This window comes from Panthera tigris, chromosome B4 (genome assembly GCF_018350195.1).
Source record: "Panthera tigris isolate Pti1 chromosome B4, P.tigris_Pti1_mat1.1, whole genome shotgun sequence".
In the NCBI taxonomy this organism is placed as follows: Eukaryota; Metazoa; Chordata; class Mammalia; order Carnivora; family Felidae; genus Panthera; species Panthera tigris.
In genome coordinates, this window is record NC_056666.1 from 119,686,856 (window position 1) to 119,712,742 (window position 25,887).

Consider the following 25,887-nt stretch of genomic DNA (forward strand, 5'->3'; position numbering starts at 1 on the left):
AAAAATAAACACATTAAATTAGATGCATTTATAAAATGTGTTATAGCAGAATACTTACTAAAATAAGATTGTGCTCATGAATAGTGAGATAGGAACTTGAACTTCTAGGTCATTTGTTTTTAGTTCAAATTAATATTACATAATGCTCTTAGCTCTTTCTTGATAGTTCTGTGTCTTACAATGATCAAAAGAGCTAAGATTATGTATTTATATATGAGTGCTATTTAAATCCCTTAAATGATTGTTTTCCTGAAGGCATGTGTTATGTTTTACTGGGGTACTCTGTGTTTATTGGCTCTATTATTTCTGGGGAGACAGAATGTGGCCCTTAGAGTTAAAATGACTGGATTCAAATCTTGATGTTACCAATTGTGAGATCCTTAGATAGTACATTTATCTTCTCCACAGTGTCCTTATCTGTGAAGTGAGGGTAATAACTTGTAGGATTATTGTGAAGAATGAAACAATTACTTAAAAGTACATAAATGCTTTGGGAATGGGATGTTCAAGTTGAGTTACTAAATAGTCCCTTTATGTTATCACTTTTCAGAGACTTAATCCTCTAAGACCCTTAACTTATTTGTATACATTTAAGGAGCCTCCGACCTAAAACAAGTTGTGTTTGAGAAGTTGATTGGTTTGGGATTTTCCAGTGAATCTCTGTTAGGTAATTAGGTTGCCAGGCTAACTTGTGAAAAACAGTAATCCTAATGTAGCAGAAATAATGAGGAGAGAACAATAAAATGGAAAGATACTGTCTTAGATATTGATAGTTGAGCAGTAGTAGGTTTAATTAGAGGTTTTTGAAAAAGATTTATATAGACATTCTGAAAGTCATTCAAAATCTTGCAAAGAATTTTGGAAAGCTAGCATTGATTCTTTGCTAATTTTGCTTCCAGCTTTATCATTTTTCTTTCCATTTAGGATGGAGATGTAGCGTCACTGATGCATTACACAATTGTAATATATCAACTATTAATACAGCTATTTTTTGAGTGATTTGTTAAGACTGGGTAACTGGATGGGAACTATTTTTCCTCGGGTAAGAGAGAAAATGAAAGGAAGAAGATAGTTAAGTACAATATGTGCTTTTAATATTGTAGATAATAAGCTATAAATGATCTCAAAGAGTCATAGTGGGTGAGCAGCTTCCTGTACTGGTCCCATTCATTCCCAGTTACTACCCATAAGATGGGGATAGGGTGGAAGGAGAGAGTGAATATGTTATTCATATGTAAAAGGTGCTTACAAAATGGGTTTTTGTGTAAACAAGCATTTCCTGACATATATAAGCTTTCTTTCAAAAAGTGATTCAAGATTTTATAGTATACTCCAGGGTTATCATTATGAATAGCATTTTGAATTTTTAAACATTTTAGCTTTTATTTGAATTCTCGTTAAATAAGAGATTACTACATGGGATATAACCCATTACATGCACCTTTTGTGTACCAGAGTTCAAAGGTAGGGATTTTCCTATGTTCTCCTTAGATGAGGGTTCTGGGTCTAATACTTTTAAAAATATTTAGATTTACTAATCATGAAGAAACCAACTTTTTGATATCAGGAAAGTATTACAGTGGTGCTATAATTTCTCTGACATTAGATTTTAGTTATTTCTATTTGTAGACTGTTGTGATACTCGGGTAAAGTTTTATTACTTCTATATACTCTTGATTAAAATTAGATACACTATTCTTTTATTAGGAAGTGGCTGTTTTTGTCTTTGATAAAAAGCTGATTGACAAATATCAAAAATTTGAAAAGGATCAAATCATCGATTCTCTAAAACGAGGAGTCCAACAGTTAACTCGACTACGACACCCTCGACTTCTTACTGTCCAGCATCCTTTAGAAGAGTCCAGGTAAATTTTTATAAAAACTTCCATAAAAGACTTGTTTTGAACAAATACTTAAAAATAATTTTATATTTAAATTCTGTCTGTACGGCATGCTGTCAGTGACAAATTCTTATAAACTGACTGTTGAGCTCTTATGGATTTACTATTTCCCTAAAATTTACTTGTATATTATGTGTATTTACCTCTTTGGAATTTTCTTCACATTTGCTATCAATCTGTATTTGCTTACTCTGTGGTCAGCACTGCAGTAGTCAAAGTGGAAGATGCAGAAGGATAGCATACAGTCCCTGCCTGAAAGTAGCTCTCCTTGCTAATTTGCTAGAATTTTTTGTATTCTTTGCATTTATTCCCTATTTGCAGGCTATTTTTATGTATGTTTCAGGTACTCTTCTAGACATTTAACTTTCTGATATGCTCAGCATATCAGTCCGTAGCCCTCAGTTACTCTACCATTTATTTTTTTCAAGGATATCTTGGGAATTGTTGCTGAGAATGACAAGAATATGAAATTAATGTTGTGTAGTCTTAACTGGATCTTCAAGCTTATGGTGCTTTTAATGATACCCTAGCTATATAAACTTTTTCCACATTAGTCATAACCCCTAATTTCTTTCTTCCTTCCTTCCTACCTAGCAGACTGTATTCCTCTCTCTAAATTCAGAAGATCTTAACCAAATGGTTTGCCAGTTGTGTTCTGTGGACCCTGGAATTTTAAGGATGGGGAAGAACAGGCAGGTAGAGGAACAGAGCTGGCAGAGTTCCAGGCTTCCAGTCCACCTTCAGCCAGGACACTTTTGCTTTTATCTCTTTGTATATATTGGATTTCTGTGTAATTCTTACTTTGGAATCTTCAGTAATCCACTGTCACTGATCCCTCTCCCCTCAAGAGCAGAAGATACTTTCTTTCAACCCAAAAGAAAAAAACCTAATATTTACTGTGAAAACTGTACTAGATACTTTACATTTGTTTAACTTATCCGACTCTCAAAATTATATGGAAGAACTGAGGATCAGAGACATTACTTAAGCCACATACTTATGACACCTTGATTCTTGAGCCCATATTTTTTCCCCACTGTACCATGGTGTACCTATCCAGATATATGCCCATATTTCTCTTATCACGATAATATTTTCATTGCTCTTCTTTTCATGAATAAACCCAGAAGAAAAGTGTAGTTGTTGACTCTTATGTAACATTTACTATTGTGAACTCTGTATCCCAAAGTGGACTAAGTTTTGTTTGCCACGCTTGTCCTGAGCTTTCCTAACTGTGCGTTTTCCTCTAGAGTGTATTCTATCAGCCTCTACCATGTCACCTATTAGAATCCTGCTCATATTTGTTATTTTAACTTGTATCAATGTGTCTTATAGTTCATCATTACATTTTAAGTCTCTTGAGGGGAGAAGCTCTCTCTGTAGCTTCTTTTGTAGTGACTTAAATATTACAGAAGGGATTTATGGGCAGTCATTAAGAGAGACAATTCAAAGATTACTTTAAGGCATCTTCATTGTTAGGTTGTAAAACTGTAAAATTGATAGAAAGAGGACAACTTTAGGGTAGGAAAAAAATAACTTCCAGTTTTTAATGAATTAATGTAGAAATAATACTGGAGTTATCCAAAAGAAATGTGCTATATAGTAAAGTAATCCAGGTGAAAGCCCAGAGTTGGTGATGTATATTAAGGGTAACAGAGGCAGTAATTAAAACTATAAATAAAAGAATTTTTCAAGAGCATGAGTAGAAAGAGCAAAGTACTGAGAACAGAACTTAAAATGTAGAGGAGAAAAAAAGAGTGAGGGAAAGAAATGAGCCATCATTGTTACATAGCAGGAGAAAAACAGCACATCATGGGAGCTGAGGGAGGGAGAAGGGACCTAGTCACTGAGGACCACTGAGTAAAGAGAAAATAAGGACTAAGAAAAATTCATTACATTTGACTAGTGAGAGGTTATTATTGATAATCAGTAATTTCAGTAGCAGGAAGGCAGTTTGGAAGCTAGAAAATAGGTACAAAGGAGCCCAGTAGACAAGACATCATGTGAATAAAGTCCCATAAGAGGAACTCAAAGGAAATTTTAGAATGATGGTTTAATCACTAATATACTGAGGTAAAGTTTAGGGAAGTGAGGTCATTCATGTTAGATGAACTTCATGCTTTTTAAAGTAGAACGTGGATAATAGGTGAGTAATGGGGAAAGGGGGCCATGGAATAAGCTAAATGAGAGAACTATAAAGGAATGTCCTTGAATGCTAAAAAATAAAAAGAGCAAGGTTAAAGTACATTATGTGACTTAGTACTGAATTTAAAAAGACTGGGGTTTTCTATTTCTTTCCTCTGCCTATGACATAAGGAAGAGAGTAGAAGAAACTTGTAATGATTATTAAAGGATTCATAAGGGTTTTTTCAGTAAAGGGTAATAAAGGGTGATGGTTTATTGTTGAGATAGTTGGGAGAAAGGAATCAATCATGTATGGTCAGGACTCAATACTTTGAATTTGGTGAATAAAGATGCCAGTGAGCTAGATTTGGTGTAAGTAGTAAAGGGGTAGGAGATAATGTCTAGTAAGTAGCTGTGGCTGGGGAGGTGGTTCTTGAGAAGAGGATATAGCCCTTCTCACATGTAACTGTAAAAATGATGATGGAAGTGAATATGCATGAAAAAAATAAGGGGGCTTCAGCTGGAGGAATAATCATATGGGTGTTGATGTGACCAAGGATGATGTTGGGGTCAAGACAGAGAGGAAAAAAAAAATAAGAGTAACTCAAATACATGAATCCTGGGAATTATAGAAAACTGTAGGAAAGACTTTAGCGTATTTGATCAGTTTTCCTCCAGTACAGTTCAGCAGATGAAAGCCTGGTGTCCACTGTGTTAATGAGCTTGATGAAGGAGTAAAGAACAAGGTAGCATCTTTGTTAATGAGTGAGCAGGTGTAACTCTCTCCCTCACCCTAAGAAGCTTTGTGTTAATCTCTCATGTATATTGAGCTTCTGCATTCACTTTTACTTGAAAAATGAGTTTAAGGTGAAAGAAAAGGTACACAGGAACAGGAGAAAGATGAAACAGCAAAGGGCATACTTGCTATTAAGCATTTACAATCCAGGTGCAGAAGTTTGGTTTAGCTTGTTTCCACACTACCTTGTAGTTCTCTATTGCCAGAGCCTAAGCCCAAGTCATAAAATGTTAGCACTTGAGTCTCAAACACTTGGTAATGATAATAGCAGTAGTAAAGACTTATTGAGTTTACATGCTAGTCACTGTGCTGTGTGCTTTACATTCAGTATCTCCTTTGATCCTCGCGTAACCCTTCAAGGTGGTTTTTTATCAGCATTTTACGAATGGGCAAAGTGAGTCTCAGAGCTGAGGTGTCCAAGTCACGTAGTCAGGGGATAGGGATGCTAGGACTTGAAGTTGGGTATTTGTTCATCTTCAAAGCCTGAGTTCTTTATAATTACTCCGTAAAGCCTATTGAATGTTAATATCTAACGTTTTCTGAATTTCTAAATATTCTTATATATCAAGGAGCAGTAATTTAAAATTTTAAAAATTGTGACACCTTTTAAAATTATATATAAAGTAGGTAAAAGCAAAGCTGCTCTGATTGAAGTAGTTATAGAGGCCCTTGGAGCTGTTCTCTGTGCCCTTTTCTGACTCCTCTTGCTCCAGGACGGTCTGTGGGAAACTTGCAGGTTCCTTTGAGCATATTCTGAAAATTGTGTATTATATTAATGTTGAAAATAAATCTAAGTCTACTTTCTTGTTGACCACTAATATTTTATGTACATTTGATTTTGATAATGTGGGAAAAAATGGTGGTAAATAAATCTTTTTCTTTTTTAAAACAGGGATTGCTTGGCATTTTGTACAGAACCAGTTTTTGCCAGTTTAGCCAATGTTTTAGGTAACTGGGAAAATCTACCTTCCCCTGTATCTCCAGACATTAAGGATTATAACCTTTATGATGTAGAAACCAAATATGGTTTGCTCCAGGTATGTATTTTTGTTCATCATGTGAAAAGAGTTTTTTCTTTCAAAATTGTTTTTTGGCTGTTTCAAACTTATTAGCAATATAAACTGCTTCAGGTAAACCTTTGGATCCTTTCAGTAATTTAAAACTATTTCTGTATTTTGTAGTTTTTCTACAGTTTGTTGTTAGTTTTAAATTATATTTTATTTTTTTACTTTATTTTTTTAAAAATTTTTTATTTATTTTTGAGAGAGAGAGAGAGAGAGAGAGGGAGTAGGGGGAGGGCAGAGAGAGAGGGAGGCACCGAATCCGAAGCAGGCTCCAGACTCTGAGGTATTAGCACAGAGCCTGATGTGGGGCTTGAACTCACACACCCATGAGATCTTGACCTGAGCCGAAGTCAAATGCTTAACTGACTGAGCCACCCAGGTGTCCCAAATTATATTTTAAGTTTATGAAACATAACATTGGTAACCTTTGTAGAAGGGCACTTACTGACTGGTGGTTGGGGTGGTTCCATTTTTATTTTTTTGAGTTCTAAACCTCGTTAATGCATTTCATAAACTATTAAGTTGAAGTACTTAAGTATTTAATAAAAATTAAAAATTACATCTTTAAGGAAATTATTTAATAGGCATCAAGAAATTTTGTTAGCCTTTTCTTATATGTCCACTTTTTCTAATTTTCCTTTCCCTGTTTACCAAAATGAAATATCTTCAACTCTATAGAGTAAATTTGTGCAGTAGAATTTTAGTTCCTTGGGGACAGAGATCATTTTATGATTTTTTAACAGCTTTATTAAGTTATTAATTGGTATATAATAAACTTTACATATTAAAATACTATATGGTTTTATAAATTTGCCATATATACCTGTGAAACCATCGCTGCAATAAAAATAATGCACATATTCATGACCCCCCAAAGTATTCTTATACCCACTGTAATCCTTCCCTCCTACTTCTTGCTATCTTTATATCTCTTGTCCCAGGAAACCACTGACCTGCTTTCTGTCACTATGAATTGGTTTGTATTTTCTACAATTTTCTAACTGGAATCATTTTATATGTACTCTTTTTTTTCTGCCTGGCTTCTTTCACTTAATTCTTTTGAGATTCATCCATATAGTTGTGCATATCAATAATTTTTAATTGCTGAGTGGTAGTCCATTGTATGGATATACCATAGTTTGTTTATCCATTCATCAGTTGATGGTCATTTGGTTTGTTTCTGGTTTTGGTTATTGCAAATATAGCTGCTGTGAATACTCATATACAAGTTTTTGTATATATGCTTTAATATATATAAGCTTTTGTACATATGCTTTAATTTCTCTTTGTTAAGTACCTAGAAATGGGATGGCTAGATCAAATGGTATGTATACATTTTGGTTCTTTGGAAACTTCGAACTCTTCTAAAGTGGTAATACCATTTTACATTCCTTTTTTAATTTTTTAAATTTCTTTTAATTTTACATTCCTATTGCAGTGTATGAGAGTTCCATTTTTACCCCATATTTGCCAGAAGTATGGTTTGTCTTTATAATTTTAGCCATTCTAATCAGTATGCAGTGGTATTTTGTTGGGGCTTTAATTTGCATTTCCCTGATGAATAATGATGTTGAACACCTTTTCATATACTTTGCCCTCTGAATATTTTTTGGTGAAATGTCTATTCAGCTCTTTTGCCCATTTTTTGAATGGGTTCTTATTATTGAGTTTTGAGGTTTCTTTATATATTTATTGTGGACACAAGTCTTTTGTCAGATACATGAGTTACAAATATTTTCTTCTAGTATCTAGTGTCTGGCTTATCTTGTTTGCTTAACAGTATATATTTTTTAATTGTGATAAAATACACATAATGTAAAATTTACTGCCCTACCATTTTCGAGTGTATAGTTCAGTGGCATTTAGTACATTCACATTGTTGTGCAAACATACCATCATCCATCCCCAGAACTCTTTCACCTTGGAAAACTGAAACTGGATCCATTAAACTGTAACTCCCCATCCCCCAACCCCACCACTCCTCAGCCCCTGGCAACCAGTCTACTTTCATTTTCTATGAATTTGACTACTTTAGGTGCCTCATATAAGTGGAATCATGCATTATTATTTCTTTTTTGACTGGTTTATTTCTCTTACTATAATGTTCTCAAGGTTTATCTGTGTCATAGTGTGTATCAGAATTTCCTTCCTTTGTTAGGTTAAATAATCCATTGTATGTATTTACGGAATTATATTTATTCATTCGTTTGTCTGTGGACACTTGGGTTGCTTCCATATCTTGGCTATTGTGAGTAATACTGCTGTGAACATGGGTGTAGAAGTTTCTCTTTAAGATCTTGCTTTCAAAGTTCTTTTGGGGATATACCCAGAAGTGGAATTGCTGGATCATATGGTAATTCTATTTTAATTTTTTTTTTTTTTTTTTTTTTTTTTTTTTATTTATTTTTGGGACAGAGAGAGACAGAGCATGAACGGGGGAGGGGCAGAGAGAGAGGGAGACACAGAATCGGAAACAGGCTCCAGGCTCCGAGCCATCAGCCCAGAGCCTGACGCGGGGCTCGAACTCACGGACCGCGAGATCGTGACCTGGCTGAAGTCGGACGCTTAACCGACTGCGCCACCCAGGCGCCCCTCTATTTTAATTTTTTGAGGAACTGGCATAATGTTTTCCATAGTGGCTATACCATTTTATATTTCTACCAGTAGTGCACAAGAGTTCTAATTTCTCCATGTCCTCACTAACATTTGTTTTCTAGTTTTTGATAGTGGCCATCCTCATAGTAATGAGATGGTAGATTGTTGTGGTTTTGATTTGCATTTTCTTAGTGGTTAGTGAATTTAAGCATCTTTTCATGTGCTTATTTTCCATTTGTATATTGTCTTTGGAGAAATGTCTATTCAAGTGTCTTGCCCATTTTTGAATTAGGTTGTTTGTTTTGTTGTTGAGTTGTAGGTGTTCATTGTATATTCCAGATATTAACCTCTTATCAGATATATGATTTGCAAATATTTTCTCCCATTCTGTGGATTACCTTTTCACTCTTTTGATTTTGTCCTTTGATGCACAGAAGTTTTTTATTTTGATATATCCAATTTATTTTTTCTTTTGTTGCATTTGGTGTCATATTTAAGAAGTCATTGCCAAATCCAGTGTCATGAAACTTTTCCCCTGTTTATTTCTAAGAGTTTTATAGTTTTAGTCTTACGTTTAGGCCTTTGATTTATTTTGAGTTGATGTTTACATATGGTTTAAGGTAAGGGTACAACCTCATTGTTTTGACTATGGATATCCAATTTTCCCAGCACCCTTTGTTGAAACTTCCATCCTTTCCTCATTGAATGGTCTTTGTACCTTTCTCAAAAATCATTTGACTATATATGCCATTCTGTTCCATTGGTCTATATTTCTGTCTTTACGCCAATGCACACTGTTTTTATTACTGTAGCTTTGTAATAAGCATCTGAACTTTTTTTTTCCCAACCATAAAATGGTTCCAAAGATTAACTGAGATAATTATATAAAAGTATCTATCAAATTAATGCCTGAAATATACAATAAGCATGCATAGGGGTTTCTTTTTCCTTATAAAGTTAGGAAAACTTTTCTAGACTTGATAAACTTTGTATATTTTATAAATTAAATTTGAGGAATAAGCATTTTTTAAAATGCAAATCTTATATAAATTTCGTGGGTTTGAATGTGTTAGGACTAGAGAACATTCATCTGAGAAATATTAAGCCCCTAATTGCTTATTATACTAGTTACTCAGGGTAAATATCAGGCAGTTAGAGGTAGCACATCGCGTCTCAGGGAGTGATGAAAAATGAAACTGAAAAGATAGAAAGAGACCTTTTTGATGATGGGGAACACTGAAGGATTTTAAGCAGAGTAAATGACCTGGTCTGTTAAGCATTTTAGAACTGTCATGCTAGAAGAGTAGAACTTGGGGGGTAGGGAAAATGTGTGGGAAATAATTCTTACCCTATGGGGTTATTTTCAGAGTCAAATGTGTAAATTTGTAAGTACTTAGCATAGTGCTTGCTGGTAAAAATAGTTAATGATAGTTAAAAAGTCTTGGTCAAAAATCATAGGAAGTACTAGAGGTATAGAGTGATGTTATGCAGAATTAGAATAGGCCCAGTTGACTGACTATGGGGATGGGAATTGAGAATGGTGTGGAATCTTATGATTTCCCACACTTATTAAGAGGTTAATATGCCATTATTTGAAGTAATTTACCATCTGGGACCTACATAGGTTCAGTGACTTGCTCAAAGTTGCAAGACTAGTAAGTAATGAAGTGGGGACAGGAATTCAGATATCTTCTAAAATAGTACTCTTTATTTACATTCTTTACTGTTGACTTGTCTTCATGTTGAAACTGTAAGGGATTTTTTTTTAGAGAATTTGTTTTTGTATTAAATCATTAAGCAATATTTATTGGATAGCTGTATGTCTGGCATAGTTCTGGATGCTGAAAGTATGGCAGTAAAAAAACAGACACAAATTCCTGCTTTTCAGAACTTACATTCTCATGTGGAAGAGAGACAATAAAATAAGTAAATATATTAGATTATGATAAGTGCACATGGAGAAAAAAGGTGAAGAGGGAAGAGGATGGTTTGGATGTGGAGGGAAAGGTTGCACTTTTGGATGGAGGTAGTCAAGAAATCTATAACTGAAAAGGTGACATTTGAGTAAAGACCTGAAAAAAGCAAAGAAGCAAACCATATAGATATGTAGGGAAAGAATGGTCTGGGCAGAAAGAACAGCAAGTGCAAAGTCCCTGAGACAGAATCATGCATGCCATGTTCAAGGGATAGCGAAATACCTGGAGTGGTGGAGACGAGTAAATAAGAAGATGAGTAGTAGGAGACAAGGTCATGGAGTTAATGAGCGGTTAAGTCCTGTTATCCCTGAGAGCCAGAGAAATACTTTGAATTTTACTCAGAGAGAAAGGAAAGGTCTTTGGAAGTCTTTGAGTAGGAAAGTGACTTGGCATGGTAGCTACTTATTGAGAATTAAACTATGTAGAAGAGTAAGAACAGAAACAAAGAGGTGAAGTAGGTGACTGTTATAGTAATACAGGCCAGAGATGATGATGGTCTAGAGTAGGGAAGGTGGTAAGACAGGATCAGATTCTAAATGTATTTTAGTAGTAAAGGTATTGTGCTTTGCAGATGGCTTTACTGTATAAGAAAAATAGAGTAGTGCAGGATAACTCAAAAGTTTTTGAAAATGGAAAAATGAAGTGGCCATTAACTGATACAGGGAAAAGACTACAAGAGGAGAGAACTGAATTGTAGGGGAAGCTCAGTTTCAGATTCTTCTAAGATTGAGATGCTTGTAAAACATTCCAGGGAAAGAAATTGAGAAGGCAGTCAGATAATCAAGTCTGGACTTTAGAAAAGAGGGCCAGGCTGGAGAGAATTTGGGAACAGTCAACATATAGATGGTATTGAAAGGTATGAGAAAACTGTGAAAGATTACATGGAAACTTCAGATGTCCAAACATTGAGTCCAGGAGGTTGGGGTACTGAGGAGGAACCAGCAGTGTAAACAGACTGAAAAGCAGCAGCCAGTGGAGTTGGGGAAAAACCTGGGGGAATGGAGTCTTGGAAGTCAGGGAGCTTTAGTTTGCCAAAATCTACTCCTGGAAACAGAAATCCAGTCTTCATTTTTGGTTAACAGATTCCATAGTAGTCTCAGGTACAGATATAAAAATTGCCTGATACTAATCCAGCCTGAGAATGAGTGAGCATCAATTAATATTTGAAAACTAAGCACAATACTTTTCAGAAAAACTGAACTTCAATATGAAGTGTAAGTATGTAAAAATATTAAGAATTAGAATAAAATTGACAAAGGTGTCCCTTGATACTTACTATCTGTATCTTGGGAACCAAAGATTCCTTCATTTTTCAAACATAGGAACTTGATAAATTTGGATAGCAAAGTGCTTTTAAATTCTTTTCTTTTGCTTATATGGATATAGAAAGGAACTTTAATGAAGAGTGTATTCTGGTTTTATAAATGGGTTTTCCCACTAATGCTTTGATCGTTGTGGCAACTGAGAATATCTTCTCTTTTGCATTTATGATTAAATTAATGGTTACCTGCATGTAAAAAAATCTTCTATTGGAAGAAGCAGCAATTATGATTTTTAAGAGACATTTTATTGTAATTGAAAGGAATTTTATTTAATGTAAAAGTGTCTTTTTCCCCCTGTTTACAGGTTTCTGAAGGATTGTCATTTTTGCATAGCAGTGTGAAAATGGTTCATGGAAATATCACACCTGAAAATATAATTTTGAATAAAAGTGGAGCCTGGAAAATAATGGGGTTTGATTTTTGTGTATCATCATCCAATCCTTCTGAACAAGAGGTAATGAAGGTTTTAAATCTTCTAATTTTTTTTAAAAGATTTTATTGTAAGCAGTTTCTACACCCAACATGGGGCTCGAACTCACAACCCTGAGATCAAGAGTCACGTGCTCCACAGACTGAGCCAGCCAGGTGCCCTAGTCTTCTAATTTTTTTAAAGCTATGGAAATTTGTGATGCATCTGGAATGTACTAGAGAATTTGCATGCCTGATAAATGTGTAGAAATAGGCTATGTGGTACAATGTATGTTTAAATGTTTAACTTTATAGAAATCTCTAGTGTTCATTTTACCTAAGAGTATTCTTCAGCTTGGTAATTCCACAGTAATGTTACCTGAGTAAAGGATGCTAGAGTTAAACAAATCTGAGAACTGTTGGGCTAAGTAGGCTTTTTTTTCCCGTAAGATGTCAAATACACTAACAAACATTGTGAATCTCTAGTAGTGTTTTCCTAATTTATTGGACTACAGAATCTTCTATAGGGAGCATGATAACAACAGTAACAGTGATAATAATAGCTAACGTTTATTGAAGCACTTTACTAAACACTTTTTATGTATTTTCTTAACCACAGTTGGTGAGATACAGGAATAATATAGATGACTAAGTTAGGCTCATAGAATAAAATAATCTGCCTAAGTTTAAGCAGGTGGTTAAGTGGTAGAGCTAGGATTTGAACCCAGTCTCTCTGGTTCCAAAGCACCTGTTACTTAGTGATTATCGTATCTGCCTATTTATACTTAGGAAATACTGTAATATTTCAAGTTTTTAATATATGTAGTTGTTAAAGGGATCCTGATTTGACCTAAGATAGATTTGTAATTGAAGTAAACTCTTTTAAATTTCTTTTTTTATTTGACGTTTATTTATTTTTGAGACATAGAGAGACAGAGCATGAACGGGGGAGGGTCAGAGATAAAGGGAGACACAGAATCTGAAACAGGCTCCAGGCTCTGAGCTGTCAGCACAGAGCCCGATGCGGGTCTCGAACTCACGGACTGTGAGATCATGACCTGAGCCGAAGTCGGTCGCCCAACCGACTGAGCCACCCAGGCGCCCCTGAAGTAAACTCTTTTAAAGGAAGCAGAAAGAATTAGTATTGGTTGAATATACACTTTGGGTCAGATACTTTGTTAGGTTCATTTTTTCCCATGCATTTGTTTAACCTTACAACAACCTTTTGAACTTGTTAACTAAATCATGCAGCTAGTTAGTGAAAGAACAAGGCTTCAAATGATAATCTGAGTCCAGAAAACTTGAAGCTTATGTATCATAGAACATAGGTTCTACCTTTTCATATTCATATTGCATCTTATAGTGATAATTTGTCTTCTGGAAGAGAGGTCCAATCATCTGAAAGTTGCAAGAGTTCTTATTCGTATCTCTCAGTTTGTTTAGTGTCCTTTCCAGATTTGAGAATTTGGGAATTTCAGGATTGAAGGTGGTAGTGTTTTTACTTGCATGACTGAGTATGAATTTAAAATTAGGTTGCTACTGTTTGATAGTGGTTTGCCTTAATTTGAAATATTTAATCTTTGTAATCCCTTTTCTGTGTTCTTATAGCCTAAGTTTCCTTGTAAAGAATGGGACCCAAATCTACCATCGTTGTGTCTTCCAAATCCTGAATATTTGGCTCCTGAATACATACTTTCTGTGAGCTGTGAAACAGCCAGTGATATGTACTCTCTAGGAACTGTCATGTATGCTGTATTTAACAAAGGGAAACCCATATTTGAAGTTAACAAGCAAGATATTTACAAGAGTTTTAGTAGGCAGTTGGATCAGGTAATTTGCCTTATATATAAATATTTGCTTGCATTAAAAATGTATTAAATTTTTCTTTGATTTTTTTAAAATGTCCCTAGAAAATTCCGTAAAGTGAGACGAGTGTCTCATATTTTAAGTTTGCATAAAATCAACTTAACAAAAGTAATTCTATAAATAATGAGGATCAAAGTTTGTTACCACAACTTTAATTGTGGCATTTATTTACTAGAGTGAATACTGAAATATGATCTAAAATGATGGGCATTTTGTTTTTGTCATAGAAACAATTTCAGGTATTGAAGATAAGTGTTTTAATTATCTTGCCACAGTAGAATTAGCAGTTTGTTCAGTGTAAAATATATTTTTGAATGAACTTAAAAAAGGTTTTTTTTGTTTTTTGTTTTTGCTTTAATTTTAATTTTTTTTTTTTAAACTCATATCCAAATTAGCATATAGTACAACAGTGATTTCAGGAGTAGATTCCTTACTGCCTCTTACCCATTTAGCCCATCCCCCCTCCCACAACCCTCCATAAATCCTCAGTTTATGAGTCTCTTCTGTTTTGTCCCCCTCCCTGTTTTTATATTCTTTTTGTTTCCCTCCCCTTATGTTCATCTCTTTTGTTTCTTAAAGTCCTCATACTGTTTTTAGTTTTTTTGAGGAAAAAAAGGTTTTTTAAATAGACTGTTCACTGTAAATGCATTATCTTTTTGAATATTTTATATTTATATTTAATAGTATTATTCTTCTGAATAGTTGAGTCGTTTAGGATCTAGTTCACTTTCAAATATACCTGAGGAAGTCCGTGAACATGTAAAACTGCTGTTAAATGTAACTCCGACTGTAAGACCAGATGCAGATCAAATGACCAAGGTGAGTACACATGAATTCCTGCCTTAGGTGGAAGAGAGACAAGGAGTTAAAAGTAGATTAAGTGCTTCTAAAGCAAGATTTAGCCAGAGGCCCCAGATAACATCTGTATTCTCAAATGTGTTAAATATGCAACTTCTTTTAATCTTTAAACAGTTAAATAATGTGTATAATTGCTGTGATATAAAATAAGATTTCAGATAATTAGAATCCTAATAGTTATACAGGTGTAGAAATTCTGGACACGCCAAGAATTCACGGCCTTCTAATTTACTCATGTAAGCATGGATTTTAATAGTGCTCTTTATGCCTTCAAGATATTTAATCTTTCAGCATTTATTAGTTAGGTAAAGAAAATGTTACTGCCTAGGGAACTCACAGGTACCGACTGAAAAATTTGAACCTGAAAAGAAATTTGGTTATTCCTTATTTTGATTTTTATAATTAGAACTATTAAGTGCTTTTTAGTATTTTGCTAAATGTTTCTAAATTTTTTTTTACTATATTATGGCAGTTTCAGGTATGAGAAGTACTTTAATATTTACCAAAATAATTTTATTTCCCTATTTTTAGATTCCCTTCTTTGATGATGTTGGTGCAGTAACACTGCAGTATTTTGATACCTTATTCCAAAGAGATAATCTTCAGAAATCACAGTTTTTCAAAGGACTGCCAAAAGTTCTACCAAAACTGCCCAAGGTTTGTTGTTGATCAGTTTTTTATTATAGACAGGATTTTCATTTACTATAATAACTCTTCCAGAGAAATAAATAGAACTTTTGCTTTAGGTGCATAAATGACTATAAAAGGCTGCAGACTGAAGCTAAAAGTTTAGTGGACCTTTTTTGCAGGGTCCAAAAATCATCTAAAAAATTAGGTAAAAAAATTAGAAGAATACTACCTATGCAAAGGTAGTGCTTGCACATTAAATGTCAGAAGACAGGTCCATAAGCTGTCATTGTGGAGATCATTGCTTCACCAGCAATTAAGCGATACTTCTGTATTACAGTTCCTGTAACTCTCCTTCTCTGGCTTATTAAATCATGAGTGTAATATAGTCTAAAATATGTTGGTGAATGCCATAGAAGTCAATGGTTGGAAAACTGGTGATTCCTGCAAAAATATCTCCAGTGTTTAATCTGTCGATACTCTTTGATTATTCACTGTTTAGTTAGCCCTTTTCTTAGATGCTATGGAGAATAAAGAGGAAACAAATATTGTTCTTGCTCTCAAGGCTCTTTCAGTAAGTGTAGATAGAGTCAATATGCATGAAACAACAATTAATAATACAGGACAGTTTTTAAATTGTGTGGTATGAGTCATAAGTAATGAAGAGGAGAAACAAATTAGTGAAGACTTAATGAAGGAAGGTTTCCTGAGGGAAATTATATGGTCATCTTCCCCAAAGGGATTGGACATTTTAGACTGTAACTTCAATATTAACACTAAAGACCCGAAGTCAAATTTAGTTTTATGAAAACATTTTTGCCTTTCAGCGTGTCATTGTGCAGAGAATTTTGCCTTGTTTGACTTCAGAATTTGTAAACCCTGATATGGTACCTTTTGTTTTGCCCAATGTTCTACTGATTGCTGAAGAATGCACCAAAGAAGAATATGTCAAATTAATTCTACCTGAACTTGGCCCTGTTTTTAAACAGCAGGAGCCAATCCAGGTATGTATGTAAATACTCTTTCCTATTTGTTTGCTGTTACTTAATGATATTAGTCAATGATGACTATCACTGAAAACAAAAGAAATGGATGTGTGACTTTTTAAAAATTGAGGTAAGTATAAGAGACTTTTTTTTTCCATTAGTCAGAACCTATTTTGCATATGTTTGAAGTGAACCATTCCTAAAATTATAATTAAACTTTGCAAGTAAATGTTGATAGCTCTCCGTAAGTTACCACCTCAGAAAATAAATTATATTGAGATCTGGCATACTGTTCTTATTGGACTTATTGAAAGTTATTGGTTTGTGAAAAGAAGTATTTCTTTTTCTTCTGTACTTTTAAATATTTGTTTTTGTTTTTCTTTTTGTTATTTAGGGTCTTTAGCTTGTAGATAGTTTATGCCAGTTGTTTCTCTTTATTTTATTGCTGATAAATAGTTTTACCAGGAGGAGGAAAATGCTTACAGCACCATGGAAATAATGTGTGTGTGTGTATTATAAGTTAAAATGTAATTAATTTCTGATGTTAGACTCTATTATAATATTTGTCAGATTTAAGGTAGTCTTGGGTTTTTAAAAAAATTTTTTTAGGGACGCTTGGGTGGCTCAATGGGTAAGTGTCCAACTTCAGTTCAGGTCATGATCTCACAGTCTGTGAGTTCAAGCCCCGTGTTGGGCTTTGTACTGACAGTTCAGAGCTTGGAGCCTGTTTCAGATTCTGCGTCTCCCTCTCTCTCTGCCCCTCCCCCACTCATGCTATGTCTCTCTTTGTCTCTCAGAAATGAATAGATGTTAAAAAAAATTAAAAATTGTTTGTGAGAGAGAGAGAGAGAGAGAGACGTCATGAGCTGGGGAGGGGCAGAGAGTGAGGGAGACACAGAATCCGAAGCAGCTCTAGGCTCTGAGCTGTCAGCACAGATGCCGATGCAGGGCTCAAACTCACGAACTGTGAAATCATGACCTGAGCCGAAGTCAGATGCTTCACCAACTGAGTCACCCAGGCGCCCCAAGGTAGTCTTGGATTTAAGAGCAGTAGGGTCACACTCCTGGGTTTGAATCTGGTCTTCTTCATCCTTATTAGAAGGATGACATGGGCAAGTCATTAGACTCTTAAAACCTTAGTTTTGCTCATTTCTGAAACAAAAGGAGTTGTTGAGATTAAATGAAATTTCTAGACACATAGTAAATATTACTACATATTTCTGCCATTCCATGGCAGTAGCATATTAATAAACCATCAGCTGTGTGATTTAATGGTTTTATGAGAGGCTATTTGCGGTCCTTCCTTTAAAAGGAGGGGAACAGAAGGAAGTCTGTGGTGATAAAGGAAGAGTTCCTATGGCTAAGAAAGGGCAGATGAGGGAACTGTAGGCTTTGAAGCAGAGTTCCCCAAATATGGTCAAGATGTTAGGAGTAAAAGTGGCGGAGCCACATGTTCACTCATGAAACACTCATGTAGTCTGCATGAATAGAAGGGGCCATGTTTTCCTTATAATCTAGGTATGTGTGGCAACTAGGTGAGAAAACATGATTGGAGACTATTGAAAATGTCTCTTTTTAGAATTTTTCCTGACAGACCTTTTCATTTCTGTACCTTTTCTTCTGTTCTTAAACTTAGAAGCCAAGTGAACTACTTCTTTGGGATATCTGACTTTGCTGTTCTCAGGCTTTCTTTCTTTTTTTTTTTTTAAACCCAGTGGATACCCAGATAGTGGTACTTACAGGTGAGTAATGTATTGCCGAAGATATGTGAGAGTTAGGAAATTAGTCTTCACTTAAATGTTTAAACTGAGAGCAAATGTTAAATACTGTGCTTCCAGAAATCTATGAAACTTGATTTGTATGTTTTTGTCTTCCATGCCCTCAGGCTAGCAACATGGTGAGTGTCAAAATACAGAACTTACTTTTTTGAAGAGACTTTAAATTTTGTCATATGTGAAATCTTATAAAGATTCTAGGCTTTAATACATTGTTCCTTTTTTCTACACAGATTTTGTTAATTTTCCTACAAAAAATGGATTTGCTACTAACCAAAACTCCTCCTGATGAGATAAAGAACAGTGTCTTACCAATGGTTTATAGAGCACTAGAGGCTCCTTCCATTCAGATCCAGGTATAATATTTGATTTTTTTAAAATAATTATTTTGATTTTTAAAAAAAAGAAAGAAGTACGTTTTGGGTTTGAATTATAAAATCTTTTATATAAAGCTCAATTGGTATCTATATTATTAATCCATTGAATTGCATTATATACTGTTACTAAAATGTATCTGCTCCCAACTAATTTAAAGAATGTATTGACAAATATCTGTATTAATGAAGTATAAGATTCATTGCTTTTATTTATCAAAAATGTTCTATTCTGAAAGATTTGATTTCTTACAGTTGAATCATTGTATATCTTCTTCCTAAATGAATAACTAACATAGGAATGAAATGTCAAAGATACATGTGACTTTTTTAATGAAAACATTAAGTAGGTATTCCCATATTCCTAATTTTTTTTCATGCTTGATAACTTACTTTTCTAAGTGTTCTTTCTATACTGAAGTTAATTTGTGTAGCAAGTAGATAGCAAACCAGACAGTAATTTAGTGTGACCATTCCTAATGCATTTATAGCTATTTCTGTGTGTCATAGAGGTTATGTTAAAACATCATGTACTTTGCCAAACTTAGTTCTTTAGCTTTGCTATTAAAATTTTGGTTCTATAGGACTGTCTGGCAAAAAAATTTTGGATTGCTGTTAAAAGTATAATTTTTTTCCTTTTTTTTTTTTTTTTTTTTTACTTTGGAAAATAAATACCTATGTTAAGAATATCTCATTGCATAAATGGTTTTATATTTAAAGTTTCTTTGCCAGTATAGAAATTCTAGTAAAGAAAACAGAATTTTAATTTTTAAAGGTTATTGACCAAAGCCTTTTTTTTCTAATGTGAACCTAATACCAGGGACACCTGGCTGGCTCAGTCAGTAGTGAATGCGACTCTTGATTTTGGGGTGTGAGTTCAAGCTCCATGTTGGGTATGGAGATTACTTAAAAATAATGTGAACCTAATATCACGTGTATAAGGTCACTTTTTTGACTCATTTTAGTCTTTGTCTAGGTTTTTGCTTATTCAAAGTTGTGAGGTTCATGTTACATTTTTTCCATATAATGTCATGCCTTCTTAAAGGTGAGGATATGCTGGTTTTGTCCAAATGACATGGGACAAAAGAAGTACTTACTTTTACTTTTTAGGCCTTTCCAAAGGAGTTATGAATTATAGCTTCTTAAAACATTCCCACAGGCCCTGTGTAGCCACCCTGGTTTTATGTTCACTGAGATTAGGAAGGAGAGAAATGTTGAGTGATATGAAAGCTAATTTTTCTTCATAAGGGGGTTCATTTGGCCAATACACATCAGCCAATAAGTATTTATTGAAATAGTTAATATTTAAATCAGATTGACCTATGCAGCTTTGCTGAATTTTAGAAACCCACATTTCTTGTATCATTCAGTATGTCTTTTTTTTTCAATATATGAAATTTATTGTCAAATTGGTTTCCATACAACACCCAGTGCTCATCCCAAAAGGTGCCCTCCTCAGTACCCATCACCCACCCATTCCTCCCTCCCACCCCCCATCAACCCTCAGTTTGTTCTCAGTTTTTAAGAGTCTCTTATGCTTTGGCTCTCTCTCCCACTCTAACCTCTTTTTTTTTTTTTTCCTTCCCCTCCCCCATGGGTTTCTGTTAAGTTTCTCAGGATCCACATAAGAGTGAAAACACATGGTATCTGTCTTTCTCTGTATGGCTTATTTCACTTAGCATCACACTCTCCAGTTCATCCACGTTGCTACGAAGAGCCATATTTCATTCTTTCTCATTGCCACATAGTACTCCATTGTGTATATAAACCACAATTTCTTTATCTATTCATCAGTTGATGGCCATTTGGGCTCTTTCCATAATTTGGCTATTGTTGAGAGTGCTGCTATAAACATTGGGGTACAAGTGCCCCTATGCATCAGTACTCCTGTATCCCTTGGGTAAATTCCTAGCAGTGCTATTGCTGGGTCATAGGGTAGGTCTATTTTTAATTTTCTTTTTTTTTTTTTTTTAACGTTTATTTATTTTTGAGACAGAGAGAGACAGAGCATGAATGGGGGAGGGCAGAGAGAGAGGGAGACACAGAATTGGAAGCAGGCTCCAGGCTCTGAGCCATCAGCCCAGAGCCCAACGCGGGGCTCGAACTCACGGACCGCAAGATCGTGACCTGAGCTGAAGTCGGCCGCTTAACCGACTGAGCCACCCAGGCGCCCCTATTTTTAATTTTCTGAGGAACCTCCACACTGTTTTCCAGAGTGGCTGCACCAGTTTGCATTCCCACCAACAGTGCAAGAGGGTTCCCGTTTCTCCACATCCTCTCCAGCATCTATAGTCTCCTGCTTTGTTCATTTTGGCCACTCTGACTGGCGTGAGGTGATATCTGAGTGTGGTTTTGATTTGTATTTCCCTGATGAGGAGCGACGTTGAGCATCTTCTCATGTGCCTGTTGGCCATCTGGATGTCTTCTTTAGAGAAGTGTCTATTCATGTTTTCTGCCCATTTCTTCACTGGGTTATTTGTTTTTCGGGTGTGGAGTTTGGTGAGGTCTTTATAGATTTTGGATACTAGTCCTTTGTCCGATATGTCATTTGCAAATATCTTTTCCCATTCCGTTGGTTGCCTTTTAGTTTTGTTGGTTGTTTCCTTTGCTGTGCAGAAGCTTTTAATCTTCATAAGGTCCCAGTAATTCATTTTTGCTTTTAATTCCCTTGCCTTTGGGGTTGTGTCGAGTAAGAGATCATTCAGTATGTCTTTAGTCACCAGTCCAATTAATTAGTATCATCATTGCTTGGTAAGAGTGTTAAAGTTAAAAGACTATCTGGGATCTTTGGGAGAATACTAGAATAAGAGCAAGAAACAAAAGTCTTTATTTAAATGTTTATTTATTTTGAGAGAGAGATAGAGAACGAATGGGGGAGGGGCAGAGAGCAAGGGAGACAGGATCCCAAGAAGCCTCCACGCTATCAGCACAGAGTCCAGTGTGGGGCTCGAACTCTCAAACCATGAGATCATGACCTGAGCCGAGACCAAGAATTGGACACTTAACTGTCTGAGCCATCCAGGCACCCCAAGAAACAAAAGTCTTCAAGTTTCAAGCAAGTAGAAGGCTGGAAAGTAACTTTGGAAATTCATTTTTGGAGTGATATTTTTTATTTAATTTTAATTTTTTTTTTTTTTTAGAGAGAGCACAAAGTGGGGAGAAGGGCAGAGGGAGAGAGAGAGAGAGAATCATAAACACAGGGAGAGAATCTCGGCTCAGTGTGGAGCCCGACTTGGGGTTCCATTCCACAACCGTGGGACCATGACCTGAGCTGAGATCAAGAGTCAGATGCTCAACCAACTGAGCCTCCCAGGTGCCTATGGAGTGATATTTTTAAAGTGAAGTTTGATTAGAAATATTTAAGAGGCTAAAGGGGGTTCAGAAATACATTTAGGAAAGTAGAAAATGATGTACAAAAATTAGGGTGCTTAGAGGCTTGAATAGAAATGTATATGTGAACCAAATAAAAAATTTTTACCTTTAAAATTAAACTTAGAAGCTATGCTTTTTCTCCTCTCCCCACCACCAGTTATAAAGTATAAACTAAGAGGCAGAAATTCCTGAGAATGAGCTAATGACTTCCTTGAGTTTTGGTTTGTTTCAGTCTCCTGTTTCTAGGTTCTTCATCGTATTTCCTTCTTGGAAAAGAGCTCTTCTCCCCACTTTTAGCTAAATGATTTAGACATAATTTAAGATTTGCCTCTTTGTAACCTATTGCTAGGTTATACAGCATAGTGCACATGTATGCTTGCTCTCATGAATTAAAGGCTGACCTTCCCTACAGAGGTCCCCTCTGGTAACAGGAGTACAGTATCTCACAAACTGCTCACTCTTGCCTATTCTTGCCCATCTTTGGAAAATGGGCATCCTTGAATGTAGCTTGTACTTCTTATCCTCAAGTTATGTCACACTTATTAATTACAATTCTGAGTGGATATAAACATGCAACTCTTAATAGCTGCTTTTTGGAAATATGGGAGTAAAGCAAATAAAATACTTGGCCATTATTTTGATAACAGATTGTTAGTAGTTAATTTATTTCTGTCTGCTAACTACAAATGAATGTCTTTAAGTATACCAAATATTGTCTAACTCCTTCCCTGATACACATTTATGCCTCCATTTTCTTTAGTAATCCCTTCTTCTTTGCTTTGCTACAAGGAACATTCTGCTCTTATAAGGTATCTGAGATATATGTTCTTGAGCCAGTTAGTTCTCAAGCCATTTCTTGTTCTTTTCCTTGTCTCATTTAGTCCCCCTTTTCCTCTGTTAGCCTCATTCAGAGTTCCCAGTTATAGTCATTTACATTGTGGCCAACATTAGTTAACAATGTTTTAAATAACTTTTTCCTGTTTCTATGAGTTATACTTGCTTAAGTTTTAGAATTTGGAAGTGCTTAAACATATAAAGAAAATTAAAATCCTCTCTCAGAGATGCCCATAGTTAACATTTCCATGTCTATCCTTGAGTCTTTTTCCCTAAGTCTGTAGACAGACACATATGCATACATGTTTTAAAAACTGGGGTTACATAATAGTGTCTTATTGTATTTCTCCCCAATATTATAAAACAATCTTTTAAAATATATTAAAGAAAATGTTTGTATTCTATTTTATGATAAGCTAAGAAATCCCTTATTTAAGAGGAATAGTTCTATGTTACTTAGTATTTAATCCTTATTGTGAAAGATAGCAAAACTTAGGTGTTCCCATTTTTAAATAATAAATGATGAATTGATGAATTGTGTTATCAGGGAAAGAAATTAGGAATGAAGACCAAGGACTGTTGTTACCATATGCTAGTTATATGACTTTGCATGGTTTTGAGTAAGGTCCTTTTTAAATTTTTTAAAAAAGTTTTATTTATTTTGAGAGAGGGAAAGAGAGAGCATAAGCAGGGGAGGGGCAGACAGAGGGAGAGAGAGAATCCGAAACAGGCTCTGCGCTGTCAGCAGCAGAGCCCGATGCTGGGCTCAAACTCACAAACCATGAGATCATGACCTGAGCTGAAACCAAGAGCTGGACTCTGAACCGACTGAACCACCCACGCGCCCCTTGAATAAGATCTTTTGAGTCTGTTTTCTCATCTGTAAAATTGAAAATTAGTGACAACTCTTCTTTCAACTAGTTGTTGAAAGGAGCAAATGATAAAACATAAATAAAAGTTTATTTCAAACTATGTGACAAATTAGCTATGTAAATACAAAATGTTTTTAATATGTGGGAGAAAGGATGAAGAGAGTCTTTCTCTAAGATTGAATCAGTGTATTTTCTTAATAGGAACTCTGTTTAAACATCATTCCAACCTTTGCAAATCTTATAGACTACCCATCCATGAAAAATGCTTTGATACCAAGAATTAAAAATGCATGTCTACAGACATCTTCCCTTGCTGTAAGTAATTGCATATTAATTTTTGCTTTTCTTTTACTTCTCATTGTTTTAAATCATTTTCTTATTATTAAATAACCCTTTTAAAAAAATGTTTATTTATTTATTTTGAGAAAGGGAGATATAGTGAGCAGGGGAGGGGCAAAGAGAGAGAGAGTCCCAAGCAGCCTCCGCACTGTCAGTGTATTAACTTTAACAAACTTCATTTATCTTTTTTTAAGTTTATCTTATTTATTTTGAGAGAGAAAGCATGCGCATTTGCATGGGGGTAAGGGCAGAGAGAGAGGGAGAGAAGAAGAATTTCAAGCAGGCTCTGCACCGTCAGCATGAAGCCTGATGTGGGGCTCAAACTCAGGAACCATGAGATCATGACCGGAGCTAAAACCAAGAGTCGGATGCTCAACTGCCTGAGCCACCCAGGTGCCCCTAAATAACCCTTTTGTAATTTGTTCATATATTTCATCTTGGCTATAGGTAACCTATATAATATAGTACTATAGAAGTGAGCAATAAAAAAAAAAAAGTGAGCAATAGCTTTAGTTTTCCCTGATATATAATTTTGCACTATTGCACCCCTGACCTTGCTCCTGTCCCCTAACTTTGAGTGCTTCACTAGAAAATCTGAGTAATTTTTCTTTCTTAATACTTTTCTGCTTTAATTCACAATTTATTTTGTTGGTAGTTTTGAAATAATCATGAGAGTTTAATTTGGTGTATAAGCCTATGATCATTCTGAATAGCTTCCTTTTGTAAACTGCCTTTTTTTTAGTAATCTATCTCTATATTTTTATATCCACCACTTACCTACTTTAAAAAAAATAAGGGTACGATAAAACAATACATTAACAAGAATACAAGTGGCGGGAAATAGTTGTACTCAAAAATCTATGCCAAAGGCAGTTGATTCCTTTGAATACAGAATTTTTAACACTTATAGTTGTTGGTCAAGGAAGTAGAATAAATAACAGTTCTCATTATCTCATATTGAGAGGCATATGTATTCTCAACCTTTTCTCTAACAGTAGATCATAAGAATTTATCCCACAAATAATTCTTTAAGAAGTAACATTGAATATTCTCTTCAAATGGCAGCTTTAGAAAAGAGGGAGAAATGTTCTTCATTCATCTGATCAGTTCTTTATATTGTTGTTTGATAATGGTTATTAATTTGCATTTTGTAAATATAGTTCTTTGGAGATCTCATTCATCTTTATTAGGTGAAATGTGAATTTAAATAAATATAAGCATTTGTAGCTTAATGGAATGATAGGCAAAAGCAATTTAAATGACATGATTTTACCTTATTAAAATGACATGATTTACCTAATCCATTTTAGTTTATGTTTTTTTTGGTTCTAACGGCTCTGAGATAGAAAACAATACAAAAATAGGAAAAAGTATCATTGTTTACCAAAATGAACAAGTATGAAATGAGGTCAAGAAACCTGAGTTCTTTCTTATTCTGACTCTGCTACTAACCTTCCTGTGCCACTGGGCAAGTTACTATACCCCCCTGAGTGTTTTTCTTCATCAATATTAAAAAGACTTGAAATCCAGTTCTTTTCTCTGAAATTTTCTAATTTTTTTGATTGAATTTTCAAAATAGGTGAAGTAATATACAGCTTAAAATTCCATTTTCTTTTTTTTCTCTTTTTTCCTTTTGATTTATTTATTTATTTATTTTAACATTTATTCATCTTTGAGAGATAGAGACAGAGCATGAGTAGGAGAGGAGCAGAGAGAAGGAGACACAGAATCTGAAGCAGGCTCCAGGCTCTGAGCTGTTAGCACAGAGCCCAATGCAGGATCCGAACTCACTGACTGC

At 34.9% G+C, this 25,887-nt stretch overlaps 1 protein-coding gene across 1 annotated transcript in view; it reads left to right on the forward strand.

Annotated features, from left to right (window-relative positions):
• SCYL2 (SCY1 like pseudokinase 2) overlaps window positions 1-25,887 on the forward strand; it is a 68,810-nt gene that overhangs the window by 23,269 nt on the left and 19,654 nt on the right. The window contains exons 3-11 of the mRNA XM_007085656.3: window positions 1,708-1,865; window positions 5,714-5,858; window positions 12,083-12,232; window positions 13,795-14,016; window positions 14,755-14,871; window positions 15,442-15,567; window positions 16,365-16,541; window positions 18,532-18,654; window positions 23,952-24,065. Of these exons, the coding sequence (XP_007085718.1) occupies window positions 1,708-1,865; window positions 5,714-5,858; window positions 12,083-12,232; window positions 13,795-14,016; window positions 14,755-14,871; window positions 15,442-15,567; window positions 16,365-16,541; window positions 18,532-18,654; window positions 23,952-24,065 (1,332 nt within the window). The remainder of the gene's footprint in view (window positions 1-1,707; window positions 1,866-5,713; window positions 5,859-12,082; window positions 12,233-13,794; window positions 14,017-14,754; window positions 14,872-15,441; window positions 15,568-16,364; window positions 16,542-18,531; window positions 18,655-23,951; window positions 24,066-25,887) is intronic.